This window comes from Salvelinus sp. IW2-2015, linkage group LG26 (assembly GCF_002910315.2).
Source record: "Salvelinus sp. IW2-2015 linkage group LG26, ASM291031v2, whole genome shotgun sequence".
NCBI lineage: Eukaryota > Metazoa > Chordata > Actinopteri > Salmoniformes > Salmonidae > Salvelinus > Salvelinus sp. IW2-2015.
This window is the reverse complement of record NC_036866.1, coordinates 7,722,983-7,747,375: the sequence shown is the minus strand read 5'-3', so window position 1 is coordinate 7,747,375 and position 24,393 is coordinate 7,722,983. Positions and strand designations below refer to the sequence as shown.

The 24,393-nt window shown below is 42.6% G+C and overlaps 1 protein-coding gene across 1 annotated transcript; it reads left to right on the top strand.

Moving 5' to 3' along the window:
- Positions 1 to 1,014: 1,014 nt before the first annotated feature.
- Positions 1,015 to 24,393, top strand: LOC111952601 (calcium/calmodulin-dependent protein kinase type IV). Its single transcript, XM_023971444.2, has 12 exons — positions 1,015 to 1,422; positions 1,784 to 1,963; positions 7,618 to 7,696; positions 7,791 to 7,853; positions 9,206 to 9,288; positions 9,843 to 9,915; positions 18,065 to 18,155; positions 19,639 to 19,713; positions 20,315 to 20,390; positions 20,665 to 20,791; positions 21,771 to 21,923; positions 22,674 to 24,393. The coding sequence occupies exons 2-12, from the start codon at positions 1,857 to 1,859 to the stop codon at positions 23,187 to 23,189; spliced, it is 1,443 nt and encodes a 480-aa protein (XP_023827212.1). The 5' UTR covers positions 1,015 to 1,422; positions 1,784 to 1,856; the 3' UTR covers positions 23,190 to 24,393.

The following is a 24,393-nucleotide window of genomic DNA, read 5'->3' as shown; positions in this document are numbered from 1 at the left end:
AATGGGAATACAATGTCAGATCTTTTGTTTATTTATGCAACAACTTAATGTGCTATCWYTGTGCTTGATCTAATAGCATAACCAAATGACCTGGATTGCAGTTAGTTGAGATGACATTAAAGTACATTGTACAAGTGATCATTGCCGTTTGAGATTGTGTGCAGATTATTATAGCAGTTGTGAAGATTTCCACAGACCTGTGACTCTGAACATGCACACTTTCTAAGATTACATAAGAATACATTTATTATTGTTACAGTAACCTCAAAATGTTAGGGGTACGAATCATTTTAAGTGTTGCATAATACTGCTACATTATTTTGTAAGAGCCTCAATATGGCAGCATATGTTGACCTGCTTATGCTGCAAACAACCGGAAGCCAYTGGGCTTTGAAGATGTGTGCTGGAGAGTGCTTATCTGGACAGCAACGCTGAGTGATAGAGTTCTAATGGTTGTATTGCTTGAAGTATTCGTGATAACTGACGTTAGTAGGTGGCACTATTTGCAGTCACGTGCAAATCGTTCACTAGTCTAGTACGCACTATAACCACCGAGTTGATGAGGGAAGCTTTCCATGGTGCTGAACTCAGAATGGAAGCACACCGGACGGGACATGATTTTTCACAATCCGAATTGATAAATAATTTTATCTCTTTCTACTAAATATACTGAATCTAACGATTAGGCACCGGGTTCCTCCACACATATTATCAAAAATAGATTGCCAGTAGTGTTGACAACCGTTGAAATCAGTGGCGTATTATCGGGATATTCCTCTTATTGCCATTTTGGTTGGATACCCGATACAATTCCATATGTGGACCGGGGCTTTGATTGACTGTTTGACTCCCAATTGCAGCGCAGATTGTGGATTCTGTGAATGCAACTGATTGGAAGAAATCTGTGGAGGGCGTAGAGCATATTTCCCTCAATGACTGTATGATAGTCCTCCTCAATGACTGTATGATAGTCCCCCCCCTCCCCCCAACACCGAATACACCAGCCTCACAGCCACTGCCACCACCTACCCACCCCAAACCAAGGATGAAAGGAGGAACACATTGTATAGCGAGATAAGTGCAGACCATTGGATGGGCGTTCATATAGAGACCAATAGTGAAGCGTGCATCAGCCGCGAGACAAAATCTATATTTGCGAATATTATCAAACAACATACACATAGGCCTATTGACGGATCATGATTATTGACGCACCTTAATTAAAGTATTCTATATCGGACCATGGAATGTTCTTTGTCATGGACCTCGGGACTATTGATGTGCTTCGTTGCATGATATAGTAATGTTTTCATGAGTACACTGTTGTGGGTGGGATTGTGCTGCAAACGCTTCAAAGCGTAGGCTATATGTTTATGGATTCGGGTACTCACACCGCGAGGCCCCATGGAACCTGCGACAAATGTGAATATGGTGCAGTAAACTTCGAGTAAAGGATGGTTATGAATGCGCGAATTAAATAGTGTCGGTACAAATAATAGAACAATAATGGATGATTTTTGTTACGTGATAAATTGCATAGTGACTAAGCTTGCGCTGTAATGCGAAGTTTACATGGGTTTTGATATCGGCGCTGACAATATATTTCTGTGTGTCAACGTAAACATTTGGATTATCTTTGACTGAACATAACAGTGAGAGTTGTTAACCAAAGACTGGTTAGCTCTACATGGCTTGTCGTTATTTGGCGCGGGGGAATTCATTAAACATAATGCCTTCTCTTCGTTTTGCTAATCTGAACATTACGTTTTAATCTTAAAAACAGGAAAAGTAGTGCGTGCGTTTGGGCTTTGCGCTCCTCAGGAATCCTGTGATTTGTGTGATTGGCCAACATCAACATGCCCACCTCACGCTCGGGCGCCAGCCCCGTGGAATACTGGGTCGATGGATCGCGCAGAGATGTCTCCATGGAAGAGTTCTACACCATGGGTCCTGAACTGGGAAGGTAGAGTACTGAACTGTTCCTTTATTGACACCAATGTGTAAACACCACCAGCATCATAACTATCAAAAGGGTTGTTTCTGGTCATGTTCTGTAAAAACATACAGTATTATGAGTGGAATTCCATCCATTGGGATCTAGTTTGACATATTCATTTATGGCTATAGCTAAAGGGTTCATTTTGAAATACCATGTTTAAAATGTCAGTATTCATCTACTGTGTCTATCACATAGTTTAGATTTGATAGTCTGAGACAGACAGAACACACATTCATGTACAATTCATCCATTGCATGCCGAGTTCAGGCCATGGACAGCTCCTCCTGACAATTCACCTCCCATATTCTCACCTCATAAGTGCCCTAATAATATTATTGTCAAGACACATTCAACATGTCAACACACGATCTACACTCTGTCAGAGATCTTCACTGTGTCAGAGATCTTCACTGTCAGAGATCTTCACTGTGTCAGAGATCTTCACTGTGTCAGAGATCTTCACTGTCAGAGATCTTCACTGTGTCAGAGATCTACACTCTGTCAGAGATCTTCACTCTGTCAGAGATCTACACTCTGTCAGAGGAGTAACCAGTCCAACATGTTTGCTATGGAAATAGACAATCATGGTAAACGGCTCAACATATGTCTTAATTATCACAGGACAACAGTGAAACGTGAGGGCATTAGTGCAAGTATGGAAAGGAAACTGGTGTTAAGACCCATTTTCTGAGGCTTTATATGGAATCTCTCATTCCCATTACCTCTGAACCCTCCACTCCCCTCCGTCCATATGCTCTATGGCTTAAGTACGCTTTTACATCACGTCCAGATTGACAATGTCAACTTGTTAATATTTGTTCCTTGGAGTGAGAGTCAGTGGAGTGTTTGGAGGTCTGACTGTCAAATGGAGTGGTCATTGGARCCCTTCTGTGCATTCATGCATTTGATGAGGTAATTTGGCAACAAGTGTAAACAACAGTATCCCACCATGTCAGAGAGATAGGTGGTCTGGACTCCTGACTGAAAACACCTGCACGCTGTAATTCCTGATTCACACTATAGGACAAAACCAATCCAAGCCAAGCAGAGCTGTACTGGGCTGGCCTGGTTACACAGCCACCATATAGTTGGTGGGACCGTGCTGGAAAGGACAATRTGTAAAGAGAACATCCAAACCAGCACAGTGCAGTTCAGATTGGCCCTGTAGAATGAGTCAGTCATAATGTTTCCATTGGACATAGCTGTGGAACAGGTAAAAGCCTCAGAATGCAGCTCTAATGCTGCCATGTCTGTTATACTACATCTCATTTCACTGTATTAACAGTTCTCTCCTCACCTGCAACTGCATAAAGGATGGGCACCAATTCTGTCACCAAATTCTGTGTGCGACTGAAAGGAGAGATCTCACTGTCAGCAGTAAAACATAAACTGTATACCGAGCTCTCAAAAAGCTGTCTATACGTGCCTCTATAGGACTTAAATAGATAACACTGGACTAAAATCCAGTGATATGGTGATTACAAAATGTTGCTAGAATTAGCAGTAACAATTTKACACCAACAGTGCATATTGACTCAGAATCGGATGTTTACAGAATTAATCATCATCTGTGATCGGCATTTGATGATGTATCTACAGTTGGTAAATCGTTAGTCAACAATAGGCCCGTTCAGCCACAGGTACCGGGTTCATGCATGTATGCATACTGTACATAACCTACTCTCAGCTTCCCCCGGCCTCCCCATATAAGGGCATGCATAGTCGTTAGGTGTCTACTTTTCGAGGAGAGGTGTCCTGGTTGCCAAGGAGACYCTACAGCTATTAGAGTAGAGTCGAGAGGGCTGGGGATGATGCCTGGATTGTATTAGCAGGAGCAGGACAGCTGGAGATTCAGGGACTCATTTCCTAAGCAGGCCAGGGCACAGCGCTGTGTCCACATTGGGATACTAGCGAGGGGAAGTCTCAGATGTCTGCTGGCTGCTGCCAGTACTCATTATTACACTGTGGGTTTTACCATGACCTGCCTCTTAATAACCACCTAGTTCAGTTTTACGCAATTGACTTCCGACTCCGATTGACCAAAATACCAGTTGTGATAACGGTATTAAATAGTGATAMATTTACATATTTAAAGTATAGCTGATGATGATATACCGGTATCAAATGTATTCTTAAATCCAAATACTATTTCCATAAGGTCTCTTCACATTGATATTTAAACACACTTTTATTTAGAACAAATATCCTTCATTGGTAAGATACCAGCGACAGATATGAACCAGTGGGACTCTTCTAAATCACGTACTGTACATTACATAGATACAGCACCGAAACACGGACTCAAACATAAGCATCTGTATGTGTGAGGTCACATGGGGTGCTGCAGTTCTCCTAGGCAACCCACAACTCAGCTGCTACTGGTGTGGCTGCTGCTTTAACTAGTTGGAAATATTAACAATATACACTGAGTGTACAAAACATTAAGGACACCTTCCTAATATGTGACCAACCGGCTCGATTCGGTCTTATGTAGCAACGTTTGAAATTTTGTTTTTTACATAGAAAAAAATGTGAGACTCAGAGCTAGAAATATGAGAAATGAGAAATTAATTCTGCTTTGGAAGTTGATAAACTTGTAACCCCACTTTTGAGAAAATGTCCCTTGAATGTTTTGGTACACCTACTGGAGAGCTCTGCTTTGTTTACACACATTCAGCATCGTTCACACACTCTTAAGCCTTAGCCGCACCCATCTCTTTAAAGATTCACATGTGAGGCCATGTACTAAACAGTGTACTAAACAACCAAATATTTCAAGACTAAAGGCTGGTTTATACTACGTCTATCCACGTCTGTAGACAGTTGTTGCAGTGACATCATGAACATTCTATTGTCGTCCCACATCAAACTATTGTCGTCCCACATCAGTATGACATCAGTAGCCTGGTGGTCCAAAATAGCATATCTGGTGTATTTTAACACCAATAAACCCATCTGTTTATAAATGCATTCAGTAAATGTCAGTCTAGCAAACCAGGCAACTAAAAGCAACTTTCTAAACAATGTTTTGGTTAGTTTCTAGCTTGTTAGCTGGCTAGCTGATGTTATGTTAGCTGGCTAGCTGATGTTATGTTATCTAGCTAGCTGATGTTATGTTAGCTAGCTATGCTTTGAGTACTGCTATGATGTTAGCTGGCTAGCTGATGTTTATGTTAGCTGGCTAGCTGATGTTTATGTTAGCTAGCTAAGCTGATGTTATGTTAGCTAGCTAGCTTGATGTAGTATGTTAGCTTGCTAGCTAAGAGTTATGTTTGATTAGTTAGCTAGCTAGCTGATGTTATGTTAGCTGGCTAGCTGATGTTATGTTAGCTGACTAGGCAGTTCAAATAATGACTATATCATAGCTGACAAGGTCTTAACTTTAGCACATTTTTATTAATTATTACAGGAAAATAAGCTTACAACATCATTTACAAGTTAATGGCGAGCTAATTACAAAAAATAGCTTACGGTTGTGAGTGTGACAAAATAAAAGCAGGGCATTCTACAGGASAATTTTAGAACTTGGACTCTGTCTCGTTGGCCTAACGTTATATCCTAATTTGACTTTGGTGCAGGTCATGTTGTTCTTCACATTACCGTCTCTGGTAAACACACACTATATCAAATAAAATCTAAGTTTATTTGTCACATGCACAGGATACAGAATGTGTCAACGGTACTGTGAAATGGTTACTTGCATAGTGGAGTCTTTTGTTTAGACATGTAGCTAGCCAGCTAACTAAACAATGAACCATAATCCCAACTCATAACGTTACTACCATGCATGAATCTGCAGGTAGCTAAAGCTAACCAACTAGGTTCAATGTTAGCTACCTAGCTAACATTAGGCTATAACTAGCAATGCAAAATGGCTTTCTAAGATACAAATAATATTATTATACAGATCATACACATAACGTTAGCTAGTGAGCCAGCCAGCTAACATTAGCTAGCTAGCTAACAGTACACTTTAACTTGAAATGAAAATACTTTCTAACAAAATTAGAAATGTATAATATCTGAAAATGTAGCTAGCTAGACTCTCTTACCCGTATACATGGATGAACGCTTTTCCCTCTCTGTCACAGATGCCATGGTTGCCCTTAGTTTGAAGATGTAATCCGGAGACACAATGGTTTTATACAACCGCCTTCTGTGTGTTCTGTTTTCAACTCCCTCCGCATATTTGCAATCAAATGCCAGAATTTTCTCCATCTACATAGCACTCATTCTCTGCTTCCACTGGGCATTCCACTGACTTCAAAACTCGGTCATCTTCTTCTGTGACAAAAACACTGTTGATCGCTGTTTACTGTCTGGTTCAGTGAAACTGTTTTTATCTAAATCAGGGATTTCCTCATCAGAGTCAGAGAGAGTCAGCATGGCACGATCTTCCTCCAGAAAGTGGAGAGCATTAGCAACAATTTTGCAGTTCTTTGTGAGATCTTTCAAAAAGCCACATTAGAAAGGATTACCTACACATACAGAGCAGCTCATGTTATAGACAGAAGCATGCTACATGGAAGACCAATCCGAACTCATCTCTCGGGCATGTCCAGCCCATCCATTTTGCCCTCAGAACAGATTTGGTCGGGGCATGGATTCAACAAGGTGTGGAAAGCGCTCCACAACGCCATGTTGACTCCAAWGCTTCCCACAGTTGTCAAGTTGGCTGGATGTCCTTTGGGTGGTGGACCATTCTTCATACACACAGGAAACTGTTGAGCTACCCACCAGCGTTGCAGTTCTTGACACAAACCAGTGCACCTTGCACCTACTACCATACCCCGTTCAAAGGCACTTAAATCTTTTGTCTTGCCTATTCACCCTCTGAATGACACACACACAACCCATGTCTCAATTCTCTCAAGGCTTATAAATGATTCTTTAACCTTTCTCCTCCCCTTCATCTACACTGAATGAAGTGGATTTAACACGTGACATATATAAGGGCTCATAGCTTTCACCTGCATTCATCTGGTCAGTCTATGTCATGGAAAGAGCAGGTGTCCTTAATGTTTTGTACACTCAGTGTACATTTGGCCAGGGAATTATCTCTAGATTTCCAAGTAGGTTTCAAAGCAACAGACAACACAAGACAGCCCAGTCACAAATCAACAGATTACTCAGGGTTTGAGCTCATACTTAGAGCTACCCTCTGCTCGCTCATGTAATGGTGTCATGGCTCTGAATAGCTTTTCCCTCTACAATGACTTTTATATCCATCTTTGCCATAAGAATGTGGATGGACATCTAAGGGCTCACCATTGACACTCTACATTGGCCACATGTTACATGGAGTTGTCATTGTAATGCTTTAGATGGAGGTCAGCTTAAACGTTATTACATAGTTTGTTTATCACTGAATTAAGTAATTACATGTAACAATCTGTTGTTCTTGATTTACTCTGTGTATGACTAAACGTGCTTATAATAAAATGGTTTATACATATATGTATTTACTTATGTTGATATGAGCAAATTACATAATACTTACAAACAATGAAATAATGATTCATAAGCATGAGCAGAGCTAAAATGCTGAATCATTGCACTATGGAGAGACAACCATATGATCATAGTTGTTGATGTGGATTGATTGTTCTTCTTGCCAGGGGGGCTACGTCAGTGGTGTTTCGCACTGAGGAGAAGCAGACACAGAAGCCCTATGCTGCAAAGGTCCTGAAGAAAACTGTGAGTCCTTCTTTTGGCATTTTGAACAGCTGAGTTAGACTATGTATAATATCATATTAATGCACACGTCTCATTCTCATTCATTCCATTTCAGATTGACAAGAAAATCGTGCGGACTGAAATTGGAGTTCTGCTGCGACTTTCCCACCCAAATATTGTAAGCGTTTACAGTTTTCTTTTTAAACGTTATTTTTTAAATATTTTTTTTAAATATCTGAGACACCACTAAAAAAAAATGTAAAACCCTTTTCTAAGCCTCACCATAATTGACATGAACAATAGTGGTGACTTGTTGTTGGACACTAGTAACAAAAATGTTTTGATATACACTGCTGAGTATGCAGACCATGGACGAACTGGGCATTTTCAGCTTCCAGGAATTGTGTACAGATCCTTGCTACATGGGCCGTGCATTATCATGCTGAAACATGAGGTGATGACGGTGGATGAATGGCACAACAATGGGCCTCAGGATCTTTTCATGGTATCTCTGTGCATTCAAATTGCCATCGATAAAATGCAATTGTGTTTRTTGTCCGTAGCTTATGCGTGACCATGCCATAACCCCACCGCCAACATGGGGCACTCTGTTCACAACGTTGACAACAGCAAACCACTTCCCCACATGATGCTATACATGCTGTCTGCCATCTGCCAGGTATAATTGAAACCGGGACTCACCTGTGAAGAGCACACTTCTCCAGCATGCCAGTGGATTTAAAGGTGAGCATTTGCCCACTGAAGTCAATTACAACGCCAAACTGCAGTCAGGTCAAGACCCTGGTGAGGACGACAAGCACGCAGATGAGCTCCCCTAAGACGGTTTGTGGAGAAATTCTTCAGTTGTGCAAACCCACAGTTTCATCAGCTGTTCGGGTGGCTGGTCTCTGACACTCTCGCAGGCGATGAAGCCAGATGTGGAGGTCCTGGGCTGGCGTGGTTACACGTGTTCTGCGGTTATGAGCACGGTTGAACGTACTGACAAATGATCTAAAACGACATCGGAGGCGGCTTATGGWAGAGAAATTAACATGAAATTCTCTGGCTACAGCTCTGGTGGACATTCCTGCAATCAGCATACTAATTGCACGCTCCCTCAACTTGAGACATCTGTGGCATTGTGTTGTGTGACAAAACTACACATTTCAGAGTGGCCTTTTATTGTCCCCAGCACAAGGTGCACCTGTGTAATGATCATGCTGTTTAATCAGCTTCTTGATATGCCACACCTGTCAAGTGGATGGATTTGAGAAAAACAAGCTTTTTGTGAGTATGGAACATTTCTGGGATTTTTTTATTTCAGCTCTAACATCGGACCAACACCTTATATGTTGCTTTTATATTTTTGTTAATTTTATGTTGTTTTATTAACTATTTATAAGAGCATGATTGAAATGAACATTAATGGTGACTTCTTCTTTCTGGTAGCATTAATATTGTTGATATGTTATCTTGTGTTTTTCCAACATTTAGTGTTTTTCTTCCTCATCTTCCTCTCATCTTCCTCAGATCCGCCTGAAGGAGATTTTTGAGACCGAGACAGACATCGCCCTCATCTTGGAGCTGGTGACCGGAGGGGAACTCTTTGACAGGTGATTACGCCCAAAATATACCACCCCTATGACCCTGTCTAATCCTCAAATCCTTGCTGAAATTGGTTTCAATTTGGCGGGGCCAGAGGTGGAACCAGTGGCCTCATGCGATCCCCCCGTTCCATTTCCCTGCTTTGTCATTAGCAGACATGTATGACACTGGTTTTATTAAGATGCAGAGTATAAAAGGATTAGAAAATGAAATTTGTAATGGCCCTCAACAGCACTGTTACCAAGGAAACGATTAGAAGACTGTTTGGAGCACAGGCCCCACCCAATCTGTAGAACTCATTATGAATATTACGCAATATCATAGACCGTTTCTCTACTGTTCTGTTTTATTTTGATATAATAGCACTGTAAAGAAATGAAAACACTTTCATCTCTTTATCCTCCTATCACCTTATAGCTTTAGCAGTAACAACTGCCTACAATTCTCTCCATGTTTTCTGACTTTCACAGAGTTAAGAATTTAATCATCTCTCAAAGTGGGGCATTTGAACTCCGTGTAACATTTTGACTCCCTGTAAGTTTGTCTCTTTCTGCTCTTTCAGGATTGTGGAGAGAGGATATTACAGCGAGAGAGATGCTGCCCACGTCATCAAGCAGATTCTGGAGGCAGTGGCGGTAAGAGATGTGATTGAATGGCCACTGATGAGCTGTTGAGTAGGACTGTGCCTCATGAAATCAAATGCCTTGGAATTTAGAATGACTTCTTAGATGCACATCACGCCTCTATGCAGGGAAGAGAGAGGTGCTGCTGCTGCTTCGTGTCTTGTCTTTCAGTATGATTGCATCATTTGGCTTCAATAGAAGACAGGTCAACATCGAGCTGAGGGAGACTTTTCAGTGATGATGTTTTGAGAAAGCTTGTTCAATCGAGACGGTCTCTTATCCTTAGGAAAATTATAGGAAAATACACATACTTTAAAGCTTAAAGTTACATTTGTTTCAAGTTTGCTCTTATCCATGGGCTACTGTGTCCAGTCACTGCACTGAATTATGAGACTTAACTGTACACTTACTTTGAGTCATAATCACATTTCATCTTAAAGGTCAATATGTTCAGATTGTTATTTTCGGTGTGGGCCATTATGTGCAACTGCAATCACTGCACTTAACTTGCAGCCGGCATTGAGGGGTGTTTCAGGCAGAATGATACCTGAACAAATGTTTTGGGGTTTAGGACTTGGCAATSGCATCAATGAATATCAACCAGAGGAATAGTGTTCGAGCCTGTATTGTAATCCCATTATACATGCAGCTACAGTAGAGGCTTGGCTGCACACACACACACACCCACTATGTTTCTCTGGGTGGTAGATATGGGTCAGATGTGTCATCAGCCTCAGTTTGAGGAATGGCAGATAGGTGTGTGTGTGTGAGTGTACGTGTGTTTGAGTGACTCTACGCACGCGTGTGTATCCGTGTGCATGTGTGTTTAGTGCGCCGCAAGTGTGAAATAATCCTCTCAGAGAGCCATCAACCCCCCCCCCCACACACTCTTAATCTTCTGACTAAGAGAGGGAGCAGGGATGTGGGCTGCCTGTTATGTAACAGTGAGTATGTGCCTGTCTGACAACCAGGCCGCTGCCGTCCGGCCCATTAGAACACTGCTTTTGGTTTCTAAAGCATTCTTAACACTGGTGGCTGTGTGGCGGTGGGAAACATTTAATCCACGTTTGCTTGTTCCGTGCGCTTTTAATCTGGAGTAAGGGTTCATCATTTGTTTATGATTGTGTGTGTGTGTGTGTGTGTGTGTGTGTGTGTGTGTGTGGTGTGTGTGTGTTGTGTGTGTGTGTGTGTGTGTGTGTGTGTGTGTGTGGTGTGTGTGTGTGTGTGTGTGTGTGTGTGTGTGTGTGTGTGTGTATTGAGGCATGTGAGAGTGACAGAGAGAAGGGGCAATGCAGAGTTCACGTTTTTTTGTTTTGTTTACGTGTGAGTGGACAAGCAAAACCACTCATAGTCTTTCAGTTATTTTCCCCTCACTGCTTCATCTCATAGTTAATCACCTCAGAGCTACTTTTACCATCATGTTTACCTTCAGTGTATATGCACTGCATGTTCCCTATACACAGGAAACTACCAAAATATAGGAAACACTTGAGTAAATGAGGGATACAAAGTATATTGAAAGCCGGTGCTTCCACACAGGTGTGGTTCCTGAGTTAATTAAACAATTAACATCCCATCATGCTTAGGGTCATGTAAAAAAATGCCCAGTTATTTATGATTATTTTGGCTACCATGGCTAGAATTTGAAAGAGGGTTCTCAAAGGAGCATAGGGGGTTTAAAGGGTGTCTGTCTGTGTGTCTCAGTTACTAGAACTCAACCCAATTGAACACTTATGGGAGATTCTGGAGCGCCGCCTGAGACAGCGTTTTCCACCACCATCAACAAAACACCAAATTATGGAATTTCCATTYGGCATTTTGCCTCTGTGCGTAGGCCATTCCATAGGGATATATAGTGCATTCGGAAAGTATTCAGACCCCTTCACTTTTTCCACATTTTGTTACGTTACAGCCTTTAATCCTAAAATGGATTAAATTGTTTTTTTTCTCCTCTCATTAATCTACACACAATACCCCATAATGACAAAGCAAGATTGTCTTGGCTGTGTGCTTAGGGTCGTTGTCCTGTTGGAAGGTGAACTTTCACCCCAGTCTGAGGTCCTGAGCGCTCTGGAGCAGGTTTTTGCTCTGTAGGGATATGCAGCAGAACCAGTAGGTTGTTACTTGTGACTCATATACACATGTGCAGGAGCATTTTTAATCACAGCAAGCCGATATAGATGTCTAGCACTGACATTGTTTTACAATATCACCTATAAATCCATGAAATCATACATTTTTTTCTGTAGATKAAATATGCCTATTTAATCAAGCCTCCATGAGTCCACAACATTTTCCCTTAAATCTAAAAGAAATGTGCCCAGAAATCTTTCAACATGATTCATGCTTTAGTTTGTGTGTAAGGAATCACCATAGAGATCAAGGTATTCTGTCCTGTATCTAGCAGGCTGGTCCTGATTCTCACTGTTTTTTTTGTCATCTCGTTAAAAAACAACATCTGTCCAGAGCCCAGGCACACAAACTTAATTAACACAGCTCGACACCGCTATGAGTCATGGGTGTACTTTGGACCCTCCCAATCCAGCCAAGCTAGCGTTCTGCAGCGCAGAGTCGGCGCTAATGGTAGCTGATTCTCTGATTTACGACCTTTCCCCCAGGCAGACAGAGCCGGAGCATCTCAGGAGAGATGGGTTCAAAAGGTTCTGAGCGGGGACCCATCAATAGACAGTCTGGCAGGGGAGTGAATAAAGTTTTCCATTAGAACAAATAGCAGTCAGGCCAGGCACTTAGCGCCGATGCTAACTAACTAATGGCAGACCCAGGGCGTAACCACAGGCTTTCTCGGAGACGTCGCTGGCTAATTTCCCAGAATGAGTCCCGGCGTTCGCAGCCGGGAAGGGAAGTGTGCGKTAATGACAAGTGAGCATGTCGCTGCGTGGGTTTTGTAAGCCGCCCCAGTAGGCCTCAGCGGGTAGTCACCATGGAAACTGGGCAAATATTTTGACTAGGTCATTTAGAAGTCTCCTCATACGGCCTCTCTGGGTGGCTGATGAGGCCCACTGTATAGATGTACCTATACTGGAGAGGTCCTGACCTTAGCACAATCATGATGATGACTGTTCAAATGACAGACCTTATGAAGACCCAGTGGTGGAAAAAGTACTMAATTGTCATACTTGAGTAAAAGTTAAGATACCTTAATAGAAAATGACTCAATTAAAAGTGAAAGTCACACAGTAAAATACTACTTGAGTCAAGAAAAATCAAGATCCAGAACAAGGAGGGTACAGGAGCGAAAGCTSTGTGTATTTTGTGTGACAAACAAGATTGAAATATAATTTTTTGCCTGTTTGGAACAGTGTAAAAAAACACTAAATCTCATTATAAGTAATACCAGTCTGTTCTAACGCCCCAAAAATTGTAAAGCCTTTATTACAGCATAGCAAAGATTAAAAACAGACGAATCTGTGAAATTGCTTAATCCAACATTTTGTCTTTGCATGAGGCTTGGTGCTCAACAGAAGCAGGATCTGTTTTATTTCTGTAGATATATATGGATGATTTATAAAGCCAGGCACATTGAACAGTTTGGCTATTGATTATAGACCTAATTAAGTTGGGGTTTGCACTCTCCTCACATTTCTTAGGCAAAGTCCTATTTGCACGGGACATGGATTACTACAGAACGTTGGTAATGGAATTATTACCCCAGAATGTCCAAACATTCGGACAGGATTCGTTTTTYCCAAACTGCCSCCAGTAATTCTTTTTTTATTTTTATAAACTGACAGTTATGAAGGAAGCCTTGAGGTTTTTTTTCTAAGCGTGAATATATTTCATCAAGTATAGGCGATAACAGGGCTACACTGAAAACTCCAGCTTGGTTCCCAAATTTCTGAACCAAACCATCTTTGGTATAGTGTCGCCATCATATTTGAATTGAGGAAGTGTTATCATAATCATTAGGATATTTTAGCGATCCGCAGTACGTCCTAAATGCCCCCCAGTCTTCAGATGTGAGCTGAACAGTGCACTTGCACTTGAGATGGGTTTTAAGGCTATGGATGCAAAAGTGAACTGATCATTTCCAAACGTTCAGTGGCGGAACTAGAGTTTTATACATGGGGTGGCCAGGGGGTGGCCAAGGGGGTGGCCAAGGAGGTGGCCAAGGGGTGGCCAAGGGGGTGGCCAAGGGGTGGCCAAGGGGGTGGCCAAGGAGGTGGCCAAGGGGGTGGCCATGGGGCGGCCAGGGGGCGGCCAAGGGGGTGGCCAAGGAGTGGCCAAGGGGGTGGCCAAGGAGGTGGCCAAGGAGGTGGCCAAGGGGGCGGCCAAGGGGGCGGCCAAGGGGGCGGCCAAGGGGGTGGCCAAGGCTACTTCAGGGTGAAAGCTATGATTGCTGATTAGAGGTAGAAGTGATATTTCACTTAACCCAGAGTTCTTCAATGTGGCAGATAGTGTTAAAAGGGTTGTATGCTGGGGTTAATTCACTAGAATTCTTTAACATACTATGAATAGTCAGTGTCTCTACCTCGGAACTGCAGCTCAATTTCTTTCTTTCTTTCTTTCTCACACACACACACACACACACAAATATTCTCTCTTCTTCTGTATGTTCTTCTTCTTCTTCTGTGTCTCGCAAACAACGTTAAAATTCTCTCTTCCTCGTCCTCGATTTGAAAAATGCGCCGCCGAACGTCAAAATAAATGCTTCTTTCAACTAGAGGTGAAATGAGATGTCAATCAGCATCAAACTGCCAGTAGTGAATGAAACCCCGGACACCACTCTGTCTCCGCCCCTGCAAACGGTTAGGTCAGTTGTATGCTGCTTTGCGAGCTATTAACAGCAAGGATTACATTAAATAGGCGCAATATTTTTTAGTTATTGAATATTGGCAAATGAGTAAGTAAAAAAATATTGCGCTTATTTAATGTAATGTAAAGAATGAGCAACACCTGTCAAACCAAGACATTTCTCACAAAACACATGTCGATTCGCACGGGACTAGTATTATCATAGAACCTTGGAGTTCGCCAAAAAACAGTAGGTTATTCTGGCTGGAATTGTTACTCTCCTGCCATGTACAAATTGCCGCCATGGCAGATTCGGAYGGGACTAAAATGACAGATGTGGTGTTTTGTGCTTGTGCTCATAATTACATTACCCGACCACCCCCAGTATACTAATCCCGTCCGAATAAGGCTTTAGGCTGTTTCCTCGTCTCTGCTGCTGCTGCCTTCACCACATTGTTCTCAATCCCAATATGCTGGTTCAATTTGCTATTATGCACATAGCAACATAGGGAAAGTCGTCAATTCTACGGCACATTGAAGATTATGCTTCAGAACCACGGACAGCAACCATATCCAACGCGGGAAAAGCGCATTTGTTATAAAATAATATTCTATTTATTAGTGTTGCACCATTATTTTTACATAATATAACCACATACAATTTCAGTATCACGTCTTAGAGTGAGGGACTGTGCCATCCCCGTGGTCCCCGCAATGATTTAGTCTACTGCGACAGGCACGAATCAGACAGCTGACTTGTGCACCATGAAAAGAATATATATTTTGTGACTGCTCGACTAAAGAAATGTTGGTTGACCAACAGCCTATCGACCAAACAACTAAATGGGGTCAGCCCTAGTTGTTTTAATGATACTTTTTACCCCCTTTTCTCCCCAAATGGTAGTGTGTGAATTGGACAATTTTCCAGTCAAAATGTAACAAGTACTTTTGAGTGTCAGGGAAAATGTATGGAGTAAAAATTACATTATTTTTCTAGGAATGTAGTAAAAGTTGGCAAAAATATAAATTGTAAAGTACAGATCCCCCCCAAAAACGACTTAAGTAGTACTTTAAAGTATTTTTACTTAAGTACATTACACCACTTTGAAGACCTGTCTGGTCGAAACAGCTGTTGCCAATAAACCACATGGGAGAATTGACTAATGTACAGAGATCTTTTTACTGTCCTAATGAGTGTTCTGTAACCATGTAATGAGGATATTAGGAGCCTGACCAGGCCAGTTCACTGCCTTGCACTGTGGCCTAGCTAAGCCAGCTCCATCATGATCGAATTACTCAGAACATGCAAGGACACAAACACAGACATATTACCAAACTTGCATAAACTACAAACTTGCCACAAATAAACGATTGTGGAAGATGATCAGTGAGGTAATGGTGTATTGATAGGGGAAAACATAGGGGTTCAACAATCAACAGTCCAGAGAGCAACATTTAAATAACTGAAAACCTTAGACGTACCTGAACCTCTGGCTGATTCTTTGAATGGAAGAAAAACAAGATCTAGTTAATAATCCAACAGAAATCTAAAAGGACATTATCAAGACCGTATATTAACACATTCTATTCATAGTTCCATAATTACATTTTTTTGTAGGAGCAATGTTTCCTTTAAATTTCTGTCATGTTTTGTCATTGATTATCATGTCTTGTCCCTGTGCTTCCCTCTGCTGGTCTTATTAGGTTCTTTCCCTCTTTCTCTCTCTCTCTCTCCTCCTCCCTCTCTCCCTCTCCCGCTCTCTCTCTCTATCGTTCCGTTCCTGCTCCCAGCTGTTTCTCATTCTCCTAACGACCTCATTTACTCTTTCACACCTGTCCCCTATTTTGCCCTCTGATTAGAGTCCCTATTTCTCCCTCTGTTTTCCGCTTCTGTCCTTGTCGGATTCTTGTTTGATGTTTGCTGTTCCTGTGTCCTTGTTCCGCCCTGTCGTGTTTTTGCCTTCTTCAGATGCTGCGTGTGAGCAGGTGTCTATGTCAGCTACGGCCTGTGCCTTCCTGAAGCGACCTGCAGTCTGTGGTCGCGTCTCCAGTCGTTCCTCTCTATTGACGAGAGGATTTCAGTTTCCTGTTTTGGATTTACCATTGATAATATCCAGGAGAATCATTATTTGTTTAATACTGGAATAAAGACTCTGTTACTATTACGTCGCTTTTGGGTCCTCATTCACCAGCATAACAATTTCACTCTATGCTTTCATGGTATAGTTAGAAAACGAGTCCAGTAGTCATAGTTGGAACTCTCTTGACTCTTGAGTGACAGGGAGGATGTTAGGGAGGATGTTAAGAGCAGATAAAGAGCCTCTGAGCTACTGCAGCAATGGGCCCCATCTGTTGAGTCTATTTTAGATCAGGGGCTGCTCATTTACAGTTTAAATTAAATTAAATGATGCCCTGATTGGTCTGAATCCCTCAGGTACCACAGCAATTCTCTCCTCAAGCTACGATGTGTGACCTGCTCTCTGTTCTTCAAGGTTCAACGCCCGAACAGATCTGTCATCTAGTCCACACACACGTTATCGTTGACTTTAAACTAAAATGGACTTGTTCTCTTGGTAGAAGTGTGCCGAGTTAAAAAGGGCCTGTCTTTCTTAGGACATTTAGCTTTTTTTGTACTCAACTACAACTTCAACTCCATATTTATAGGTGGCAGAACTTGTTTCCAGCTGCATAACTGTGATGCCCTTGAACAGTACATTGGATGACCTGGTTAACTGTAACTAGGGCTGTAGCAATACATTTTGATACCACGTACAGCAAGGGTGTCCAGACTTATCTGCAAAGGAACAGTGTGGGAACAGGCTTTGCTCCAACCAATGTAGCATTGTATCGAGACTCATTCAGAGGTAAATCATGTTGTATCCTTGAGTATCAATCCAGTATTGAATCATAGTTCTGTCAGATGATTAGAAACTTATTGATTTCCATTCTGTAGAGGCTTGGCTCAGTTAAACAGTATCCCTGCCCCTGAGCTCTGCTGGCCTGTACTGTGGGGGAGGGCTAGAGAAGGTGGCCTCTTATGATCCCACATATTGTATTACATGACTGAAAAGGTTTACTTAGAAACTTATCTGTCCCCATTTTGAAAAACTGAAAACGAAATGCTAATGTTAAAAATAGATAATTTCTTCTAATTGTTGTTGTGTCATTTTAGAAGGTCATTCCAAACTCCAGTACTGGTTGTGACAGGCCGACTTGTCCATATGAACTGATAAGGTCATGTCAACATGTCACCCAGGGTGTGTTTTGCGGCATTTTGTTTGCTTACTGTGGCCGTAATTTTTACATTTAAATTTGGGTCATTTAACAGATGCTCGTATCCAGGGCGACTTACAGTCAGTGCATTCAACTAATGTTGCAACTGTTTTGTTCTCTTTTGTTTTTGCCACAGTATTTACATGACAATGGGGTGGTGCACCGTGACCTGAAACCAGAAAACCTTCTGTACGCTGACCTCTCTTTGGATGCCCCGCTTAAGATTGGTAACTACATGTACCTGTAGGCTGTTACACAACTGACACCTTCCTAGATAAACGGGCTGTCTCATAGATAAACTGACTGTCTCCTAGTTAAACTGACCGTCTCCTATTAAAAACTGACCGTCTCTAGAAACTGACGCGTCTCTAGATAACTGACCGTCTCCTAGATAAACTGACCGTCTCCTAGATAAACTGACCGTCTCCTAGATAAACTGACCGTCTCCTAGATAAACTGACTGTCTCCTAGATAAACTGACTGTCTCCTAGATAAACTGACTGTTCTTTAGATAAACTGACCGTCTCCTAGATAAACTGACCGTCTCCTAGATAAACTGACCGTCTCCTAGATAAACTGACCGTCTCCTAGATAAACTGACGTTACATCTGTTGGGGACATTAGGTATACTGTATAAGGCATATGAGGAACATTTCTTCTGGTGCGCTGTTTTTTTGCGTTACTGATTATTTGGTCTAATCTCGATTTCGCAGGGTGGCATTTCCGAAGTGGAGGGGTTAATTTGGCCTTCAGAGGATGGTGTGTTGACTTCGCCACTCACACTAGGCAAAAAATATCAATGCTTCCTCCAAAACTAAATCTCGAATTTGATTCTGGGTTCCAAGATGAATTCATTAGTGGCAGGAGTCAGGGATCTGGACTTTTGATATAGTATGAGTGACTTGGTTTACTACTGTATTTCCTGTTATTGATGTCCATTCCATTATTCCTAAGTAATAGTTAGGTAACAACATGAACTATCCCTCTGTATCATAAAGAACATGTAACATGAATGATAAAACTATTAAAGATGATGAGGCCAATGCTCGTCTCATCCTTTCAAATGTACACTGAGTGTACAACACATTAGGAACTCTTTCCATGACATAGACCGGTGTCCATGACATAGACCGGTGTCCATGACATAGACCGGTGTCCATGACATAGACCGGTGTCCATGACATAGACCAGTGTCCATGACATAGACCAGTGTCCATGACATAGACAGGTGAATCCAGGTGAAAGCTATGATCCCTTATTGATGTCACTTTTTAAATCCACTTCAACCACTGTAGATGAAGCAGAGGAGACAGGTTAAATAAGGATTTTTAAGCCTTGAGACAATAGAGACATGTATGTGTGCCATTCAGAGGGTGAATGGGCAAGACAGAAGATTTAAGTGTATTTGAACGGTGTATGGTAGTAGGTGACAGGCACACCGATTTGAGTGTGTCAAGAACGACAACGCTGTTGGGTTTTTCATGCTCAATAGTTTCCCATGTGTATCAAGAATGGTCCACCACCCAAAGGACATCCAGCCATGGTCCAGCATCCCTGTGGAACACTTGACACTTTGTAGAGTCCATGCCCTGATGAATTGAGGCTGTTCTGAGGGCAAAAGGGGAAGCAACTCAATATTAGGAAGGTGTTACAATGTTTTGAACACTCAGTGTATAATACTAACACTAAACCATTATCTGATCTTCACAGCTGACTTTGGCCTCTCAAAGATAATAGATGAGCAAGTTACCATGAAGACGGTGTGTGGCACACCTGGATACTGCGGTGAGTTATAAATTGACAGATATATCCCAATGTGAATACAATTGTAGGATCAGGGTCGCCTGGTGTGTTGAGTCACATTCCCGCAGTGTTTATTGATTGGTGCTTCCCATTGAACCATAACAAAACAAATTGCAAGGTCACACTAATGAAAGGAAATAGAGACCACAGTGTGACTTTAAAAGGGGCAACCTGGCTTGGAAATATTGACATATATTATTATATAGACACAGACATTGTGAGATTGATATCAGTCCAATGAATCGTCTTCAACCACAACAAAGCAAATTGTTGGGGCGCACTATAATATTTGTAAAAAATATATATATATCAAATGTAATATGAGATGGATGAAAGGGATAAAACACAGAAAGTGAATGGGGTCACGGGGAAAGGAACAGCTGCCTCCATGTAGTCTGGAGGCTGCAGCACCACCACTAGACCAGCCCCGGGATCAGGGCCGAAATGTTTCATGGAGGTGCAGCTTTCAAGGAAATAACATTCATAGTTCATAGTGTGTTTATCAGGATGAGCTGTCCTGTGTGGGAGCTGACAGCCGGCTCTCACTCTCTCCCTCCCTCCCTCCCCGTGTCTCACCCTGCAGCTCCAGAGATCCTCAGAGGCAATGCCTATGGTCCTGAAGTGGACATGTGGTCTGTGGGAGTGATCCTGTACATCTTGTGAGTTAAAAGAAACAACACTTTAAAATCTTGCCCAATATCTGCGTGTACTCCGTGGGTAGCTGGCACTTTGATGACAAATTGAAGTCCTCTCATCACAGTATTGCAGCTAATGTAACTTTAGATATTCCCCTTTCTCCTATGGATTCTGGATGTAATATGCAAGTCTATTAGAGAGGTCTCTTTTCTGAAAGTATCCCGTATCTGTCTTTAAATCAAGTGAGAGTGGTGAAACAAATAAATCATTCAAGGGAAATGTTGCCTCTCCCCTCAGGTTGTGTGGGTTCGAACCATTCTTCGATCCGAGGGGAGACCAGTACATGTACAGCCGCATCCTCAACTGCGACTATGAGTTTGTCTCCCCCTGGTGGGACGAGGTCTCCCTCAACGCGAAGGACTTGGTGGGTTCCACCGTTTACTTCAAACAGAGGCTTTTATTATGAAAAACACTTATACTGTATTTGAAGGTCTGCTTATAAACATTATTGCTTTCTTTGACAATTATGTAAATGTATGTACAAAGGCTGTTTGTTATTGATTACAATACCTTTTAATACTCGGGGCTCTATTTTCAACTGGCGTTAAGGCTGCGCTAGTTTCAAACGCACGTTTTTTGGCAACTTTGACCTGTTATGCCTTGATCACACAGACAGCTTCATTGCATTTTGGTACACCAGAAGTACATTAATTTCCAATGGAACGCTGCGTTAGCTTCGCAGCATTGCGTTACAGCATTGCGTTGCAGTATGGTGTGGTGCGTACGTTGGATTTATTGAATGTATGTGTCAGGAACGGAAACGGTAGAAGAAGGTGAATGTTGAACTTTTGTTGCACACATATCCAGGTGATGCTGTCGGTGTGATTGAGGCATTACAGCCAGGTATTTGGTATTTCACCTATTTTATATCAGCTCGCTGGTGCTCAGATGGGAGGGGTGGGAATATTTGAGGTGTGTCCTTACAGGGGCGGCAGGTAGCCTCGAGGCGAGAGCGTTGGGCCAGTAACTGAACGGTCGTTGGTTGGAATACCGGAGCTTGCTGTGCTCTTGAGCAAAGCACTTAACCCTAATTGCTCCAGGGTCACTGTGCAGTTGTGACCCCACTCACTGCGGTGACTCCCCCAAAAAATAAGCCTCCATTTTGTTTTGCTCCGGGCCGGATTCAATCAACTTTGCTTCAGCACATTTAATCTAATAAATGTTCTTTCTTTCTTTACACAATTACTGTCTTTATCAGACCTGGGTCAAATACATGTAAAATACTGTTAATATTCGAGTTGTGCTGAATTTTATTTGGGGTTTGCACTTTTGGGACTATTCCATTGCTGCCACAAGGTCAACTAAGTCAAAAAGAACCTCTCTCCCGTTGGCTGTCCCCTCAGGTCAGTAAGCTGATAGTGCAGGACCCCCACAAGAGGCTGACGGTGAAGGAGGCCCTGGAGCACCCCTGGGTACTGGGCAAGGCTGCCCGTTTCTCCCACATGGACACCACTCAGAGGAAGCTACAGGAGTTCAACGCCCGGCGCAAACTCAAGGTGAGCGAGGGGCTTGATGATAGCATCAAGAGTGCTTTATTATTTTTGAATAATAAAAAATTGACCATTAATTTGAAAAATGTAGGGTTCGATTCAATCCGTATCACTGAAGTTCAGTGTTATAGGGTGGCAGGTAGCCTCGAGGTTAGAGCATTGGGCTAGAAACTGAAAGGTTGCTGGTTTGAATCCCGGATCCGTACCCTTGAGCAAGGCACCTAACTCCAATTGCTCGAGGGCCACCGGACAATGGTGAGCCTGGCTGAGACCTGCCACTCTCTGTGGGTAACTCAGGGGGAGGTGGGATATGCAAGAAACACATTTCCATTACACGTGTGTAACAGGACAAATAAGCACCCTCAAATTATTATTATAGCGAGATTGAAAGTACATTTCTGATTAAGTTGACTGAATGCAGTCTCTGCAAACGCGGGAACAATGCCTTTAAATTTCAATTGCGCTATAACTCTGAACATCAGCGACACGGTTTGAATTGTGCCCTCACTCAGAGTAATGCACTTTTGACAACAATAGACATCAACAAACATTGCAGTTCAAATGATTGTATGCTGTCCTGATCCTCTTGAGAAATGTAAGCTTGTGGCCCAACCATTGTCTTGAATGGAATGCATGAACCTAATCACCACTATTGTTACATTGACATTCAGATTCTGGCTGAAGCACAGCTGTATGCCTCGTCTCTGAGGCAGGCTTGGTGACTGACAGCGGTGTGCCATGTTTCTCTGACTTCAGGCTATCATGAAGGCTGTGGTGGCCACCAGCCGTATGCACGAGGGCTCCCGGCGGCGCACGGACAGCTGCGATATGCCCGGCTCTGACAAGACCACCTCCAGGCAGAGCAGCATGCAGCAGGACCCTCCCCAGGACTCTCTGGAGGGCCAGGCCTGCCAGGGAACGGACACTTCCCAGACCCAGGAGGACGACCAGTGCCCCCCACCCCTCCCGCCACGCTGCCCCATACCCTCCACCACCAACCCTCCTCTATTGGCTGGGGGTCTCTTCCCCTCCCGTCCACCCACCAGGCCCCCGCTAAGGGGAGTTGATGGGCAGAGACAGATGTCGGTCATCCCCAAGACCGCAGTGGTACGGCCTAGGGTGCCCCAGAAGAGCTGCTCCTCGGTGGACTCCACCACCACCAAGCGGGATCCGTCCTCCCCGGTCTTGACCACTCCCCCGAGCCCCAAAAGCCTCGGCAACAGATTCTCCATGGGGGTGGAGTCTGGCAGCAAAACGGCACAGTGTCAATGAGTGAGCGGCAGGTACCAAACAGTACGAGCTCCTCACCTACTGTAGGAGCTCCTAATGTTATCCTAAAATGGCCGACGTCATTGTGAGAGTCAGGTGAGATGGTAGAAGATGACAACATGGAGGAGGAAGGATGAGAGGGAGAATGGATGTCTAATCTCGTCATATCTGTATCTGTTTAGACCGGGGACAAACGACTACTATACTGATATTTATTGTTCCTCTGTGTGCGTAACGAGTTCAGATACTCATAACGAATTTGCAAATTAACTTTGGTCTAAACTTTGTTGCCAAGTTGCTTTAACCTCTTAATTTTCATTGCTTTTCAAGACAAGGCCTCTCTGAAAAGGACAAGGCCTCTGAACTGTTTTACTTCAAAGGCCACATACTTTGTATTCTCTGCACCTTTCTACAATTCAATGTTGGAATCTACAGACTTCATATGCAAATATGTGAATGCATACACATAATCCTCTCATTCAGGTAGTAAAGATATTGTATTTGTGAGCTTATGAATGTAGTCAAGGTGTATTGTAATGTTTATTTTGCAATAATGGTAATGATCTAATATTTGCACTGTATACGTTGATTAATCTACATAGATCACAACAAAAAGCATTCACACTGCTAATCGTTTACTATTTAAGTCAAACTGCACTTTTATTCCTCTGGAAATGTACATGACTGACCAGAATAGCTTGTTTGTGGCTCAAACAAATTCTCTTCATTCATTGGTTGTAAAACATTATTGGGTAGTTACCCATCTGCTGAAGGAACGCACATCATATTCACCTCGTCTCTACAACCTCACTGGAGCTAGCACTCTACCTCTGTGTGCAGGGGCTTCCAACCCAGTAATGTCAAAACCTGTAAAGAAACTGTTGGACGAGGTGAGGTTGAGGCAAAGCACAGCCTTTCTGCAACAGAATCATATTGTAAGTGGCAGGTACATACCTGCGAGGCGAACCCTCATTTTCATTGGCTAAGGGCTTTTCTCAATGGAACTCAAATAACTGATCAATTGAGTGTCATTAAAATACAGTCAATTTCCATTTCAATGGCCAACCTTCACCTGCTAACTTGTATTCTCACTAACATTGCCAAATAGTAAGCCTGCATTATACTGCTGAAATGTTCATACATGTATAAACCATTCATTTACACCTATGAAATGATGTATAAAGTATGGCTGTTTTAATTATCATAA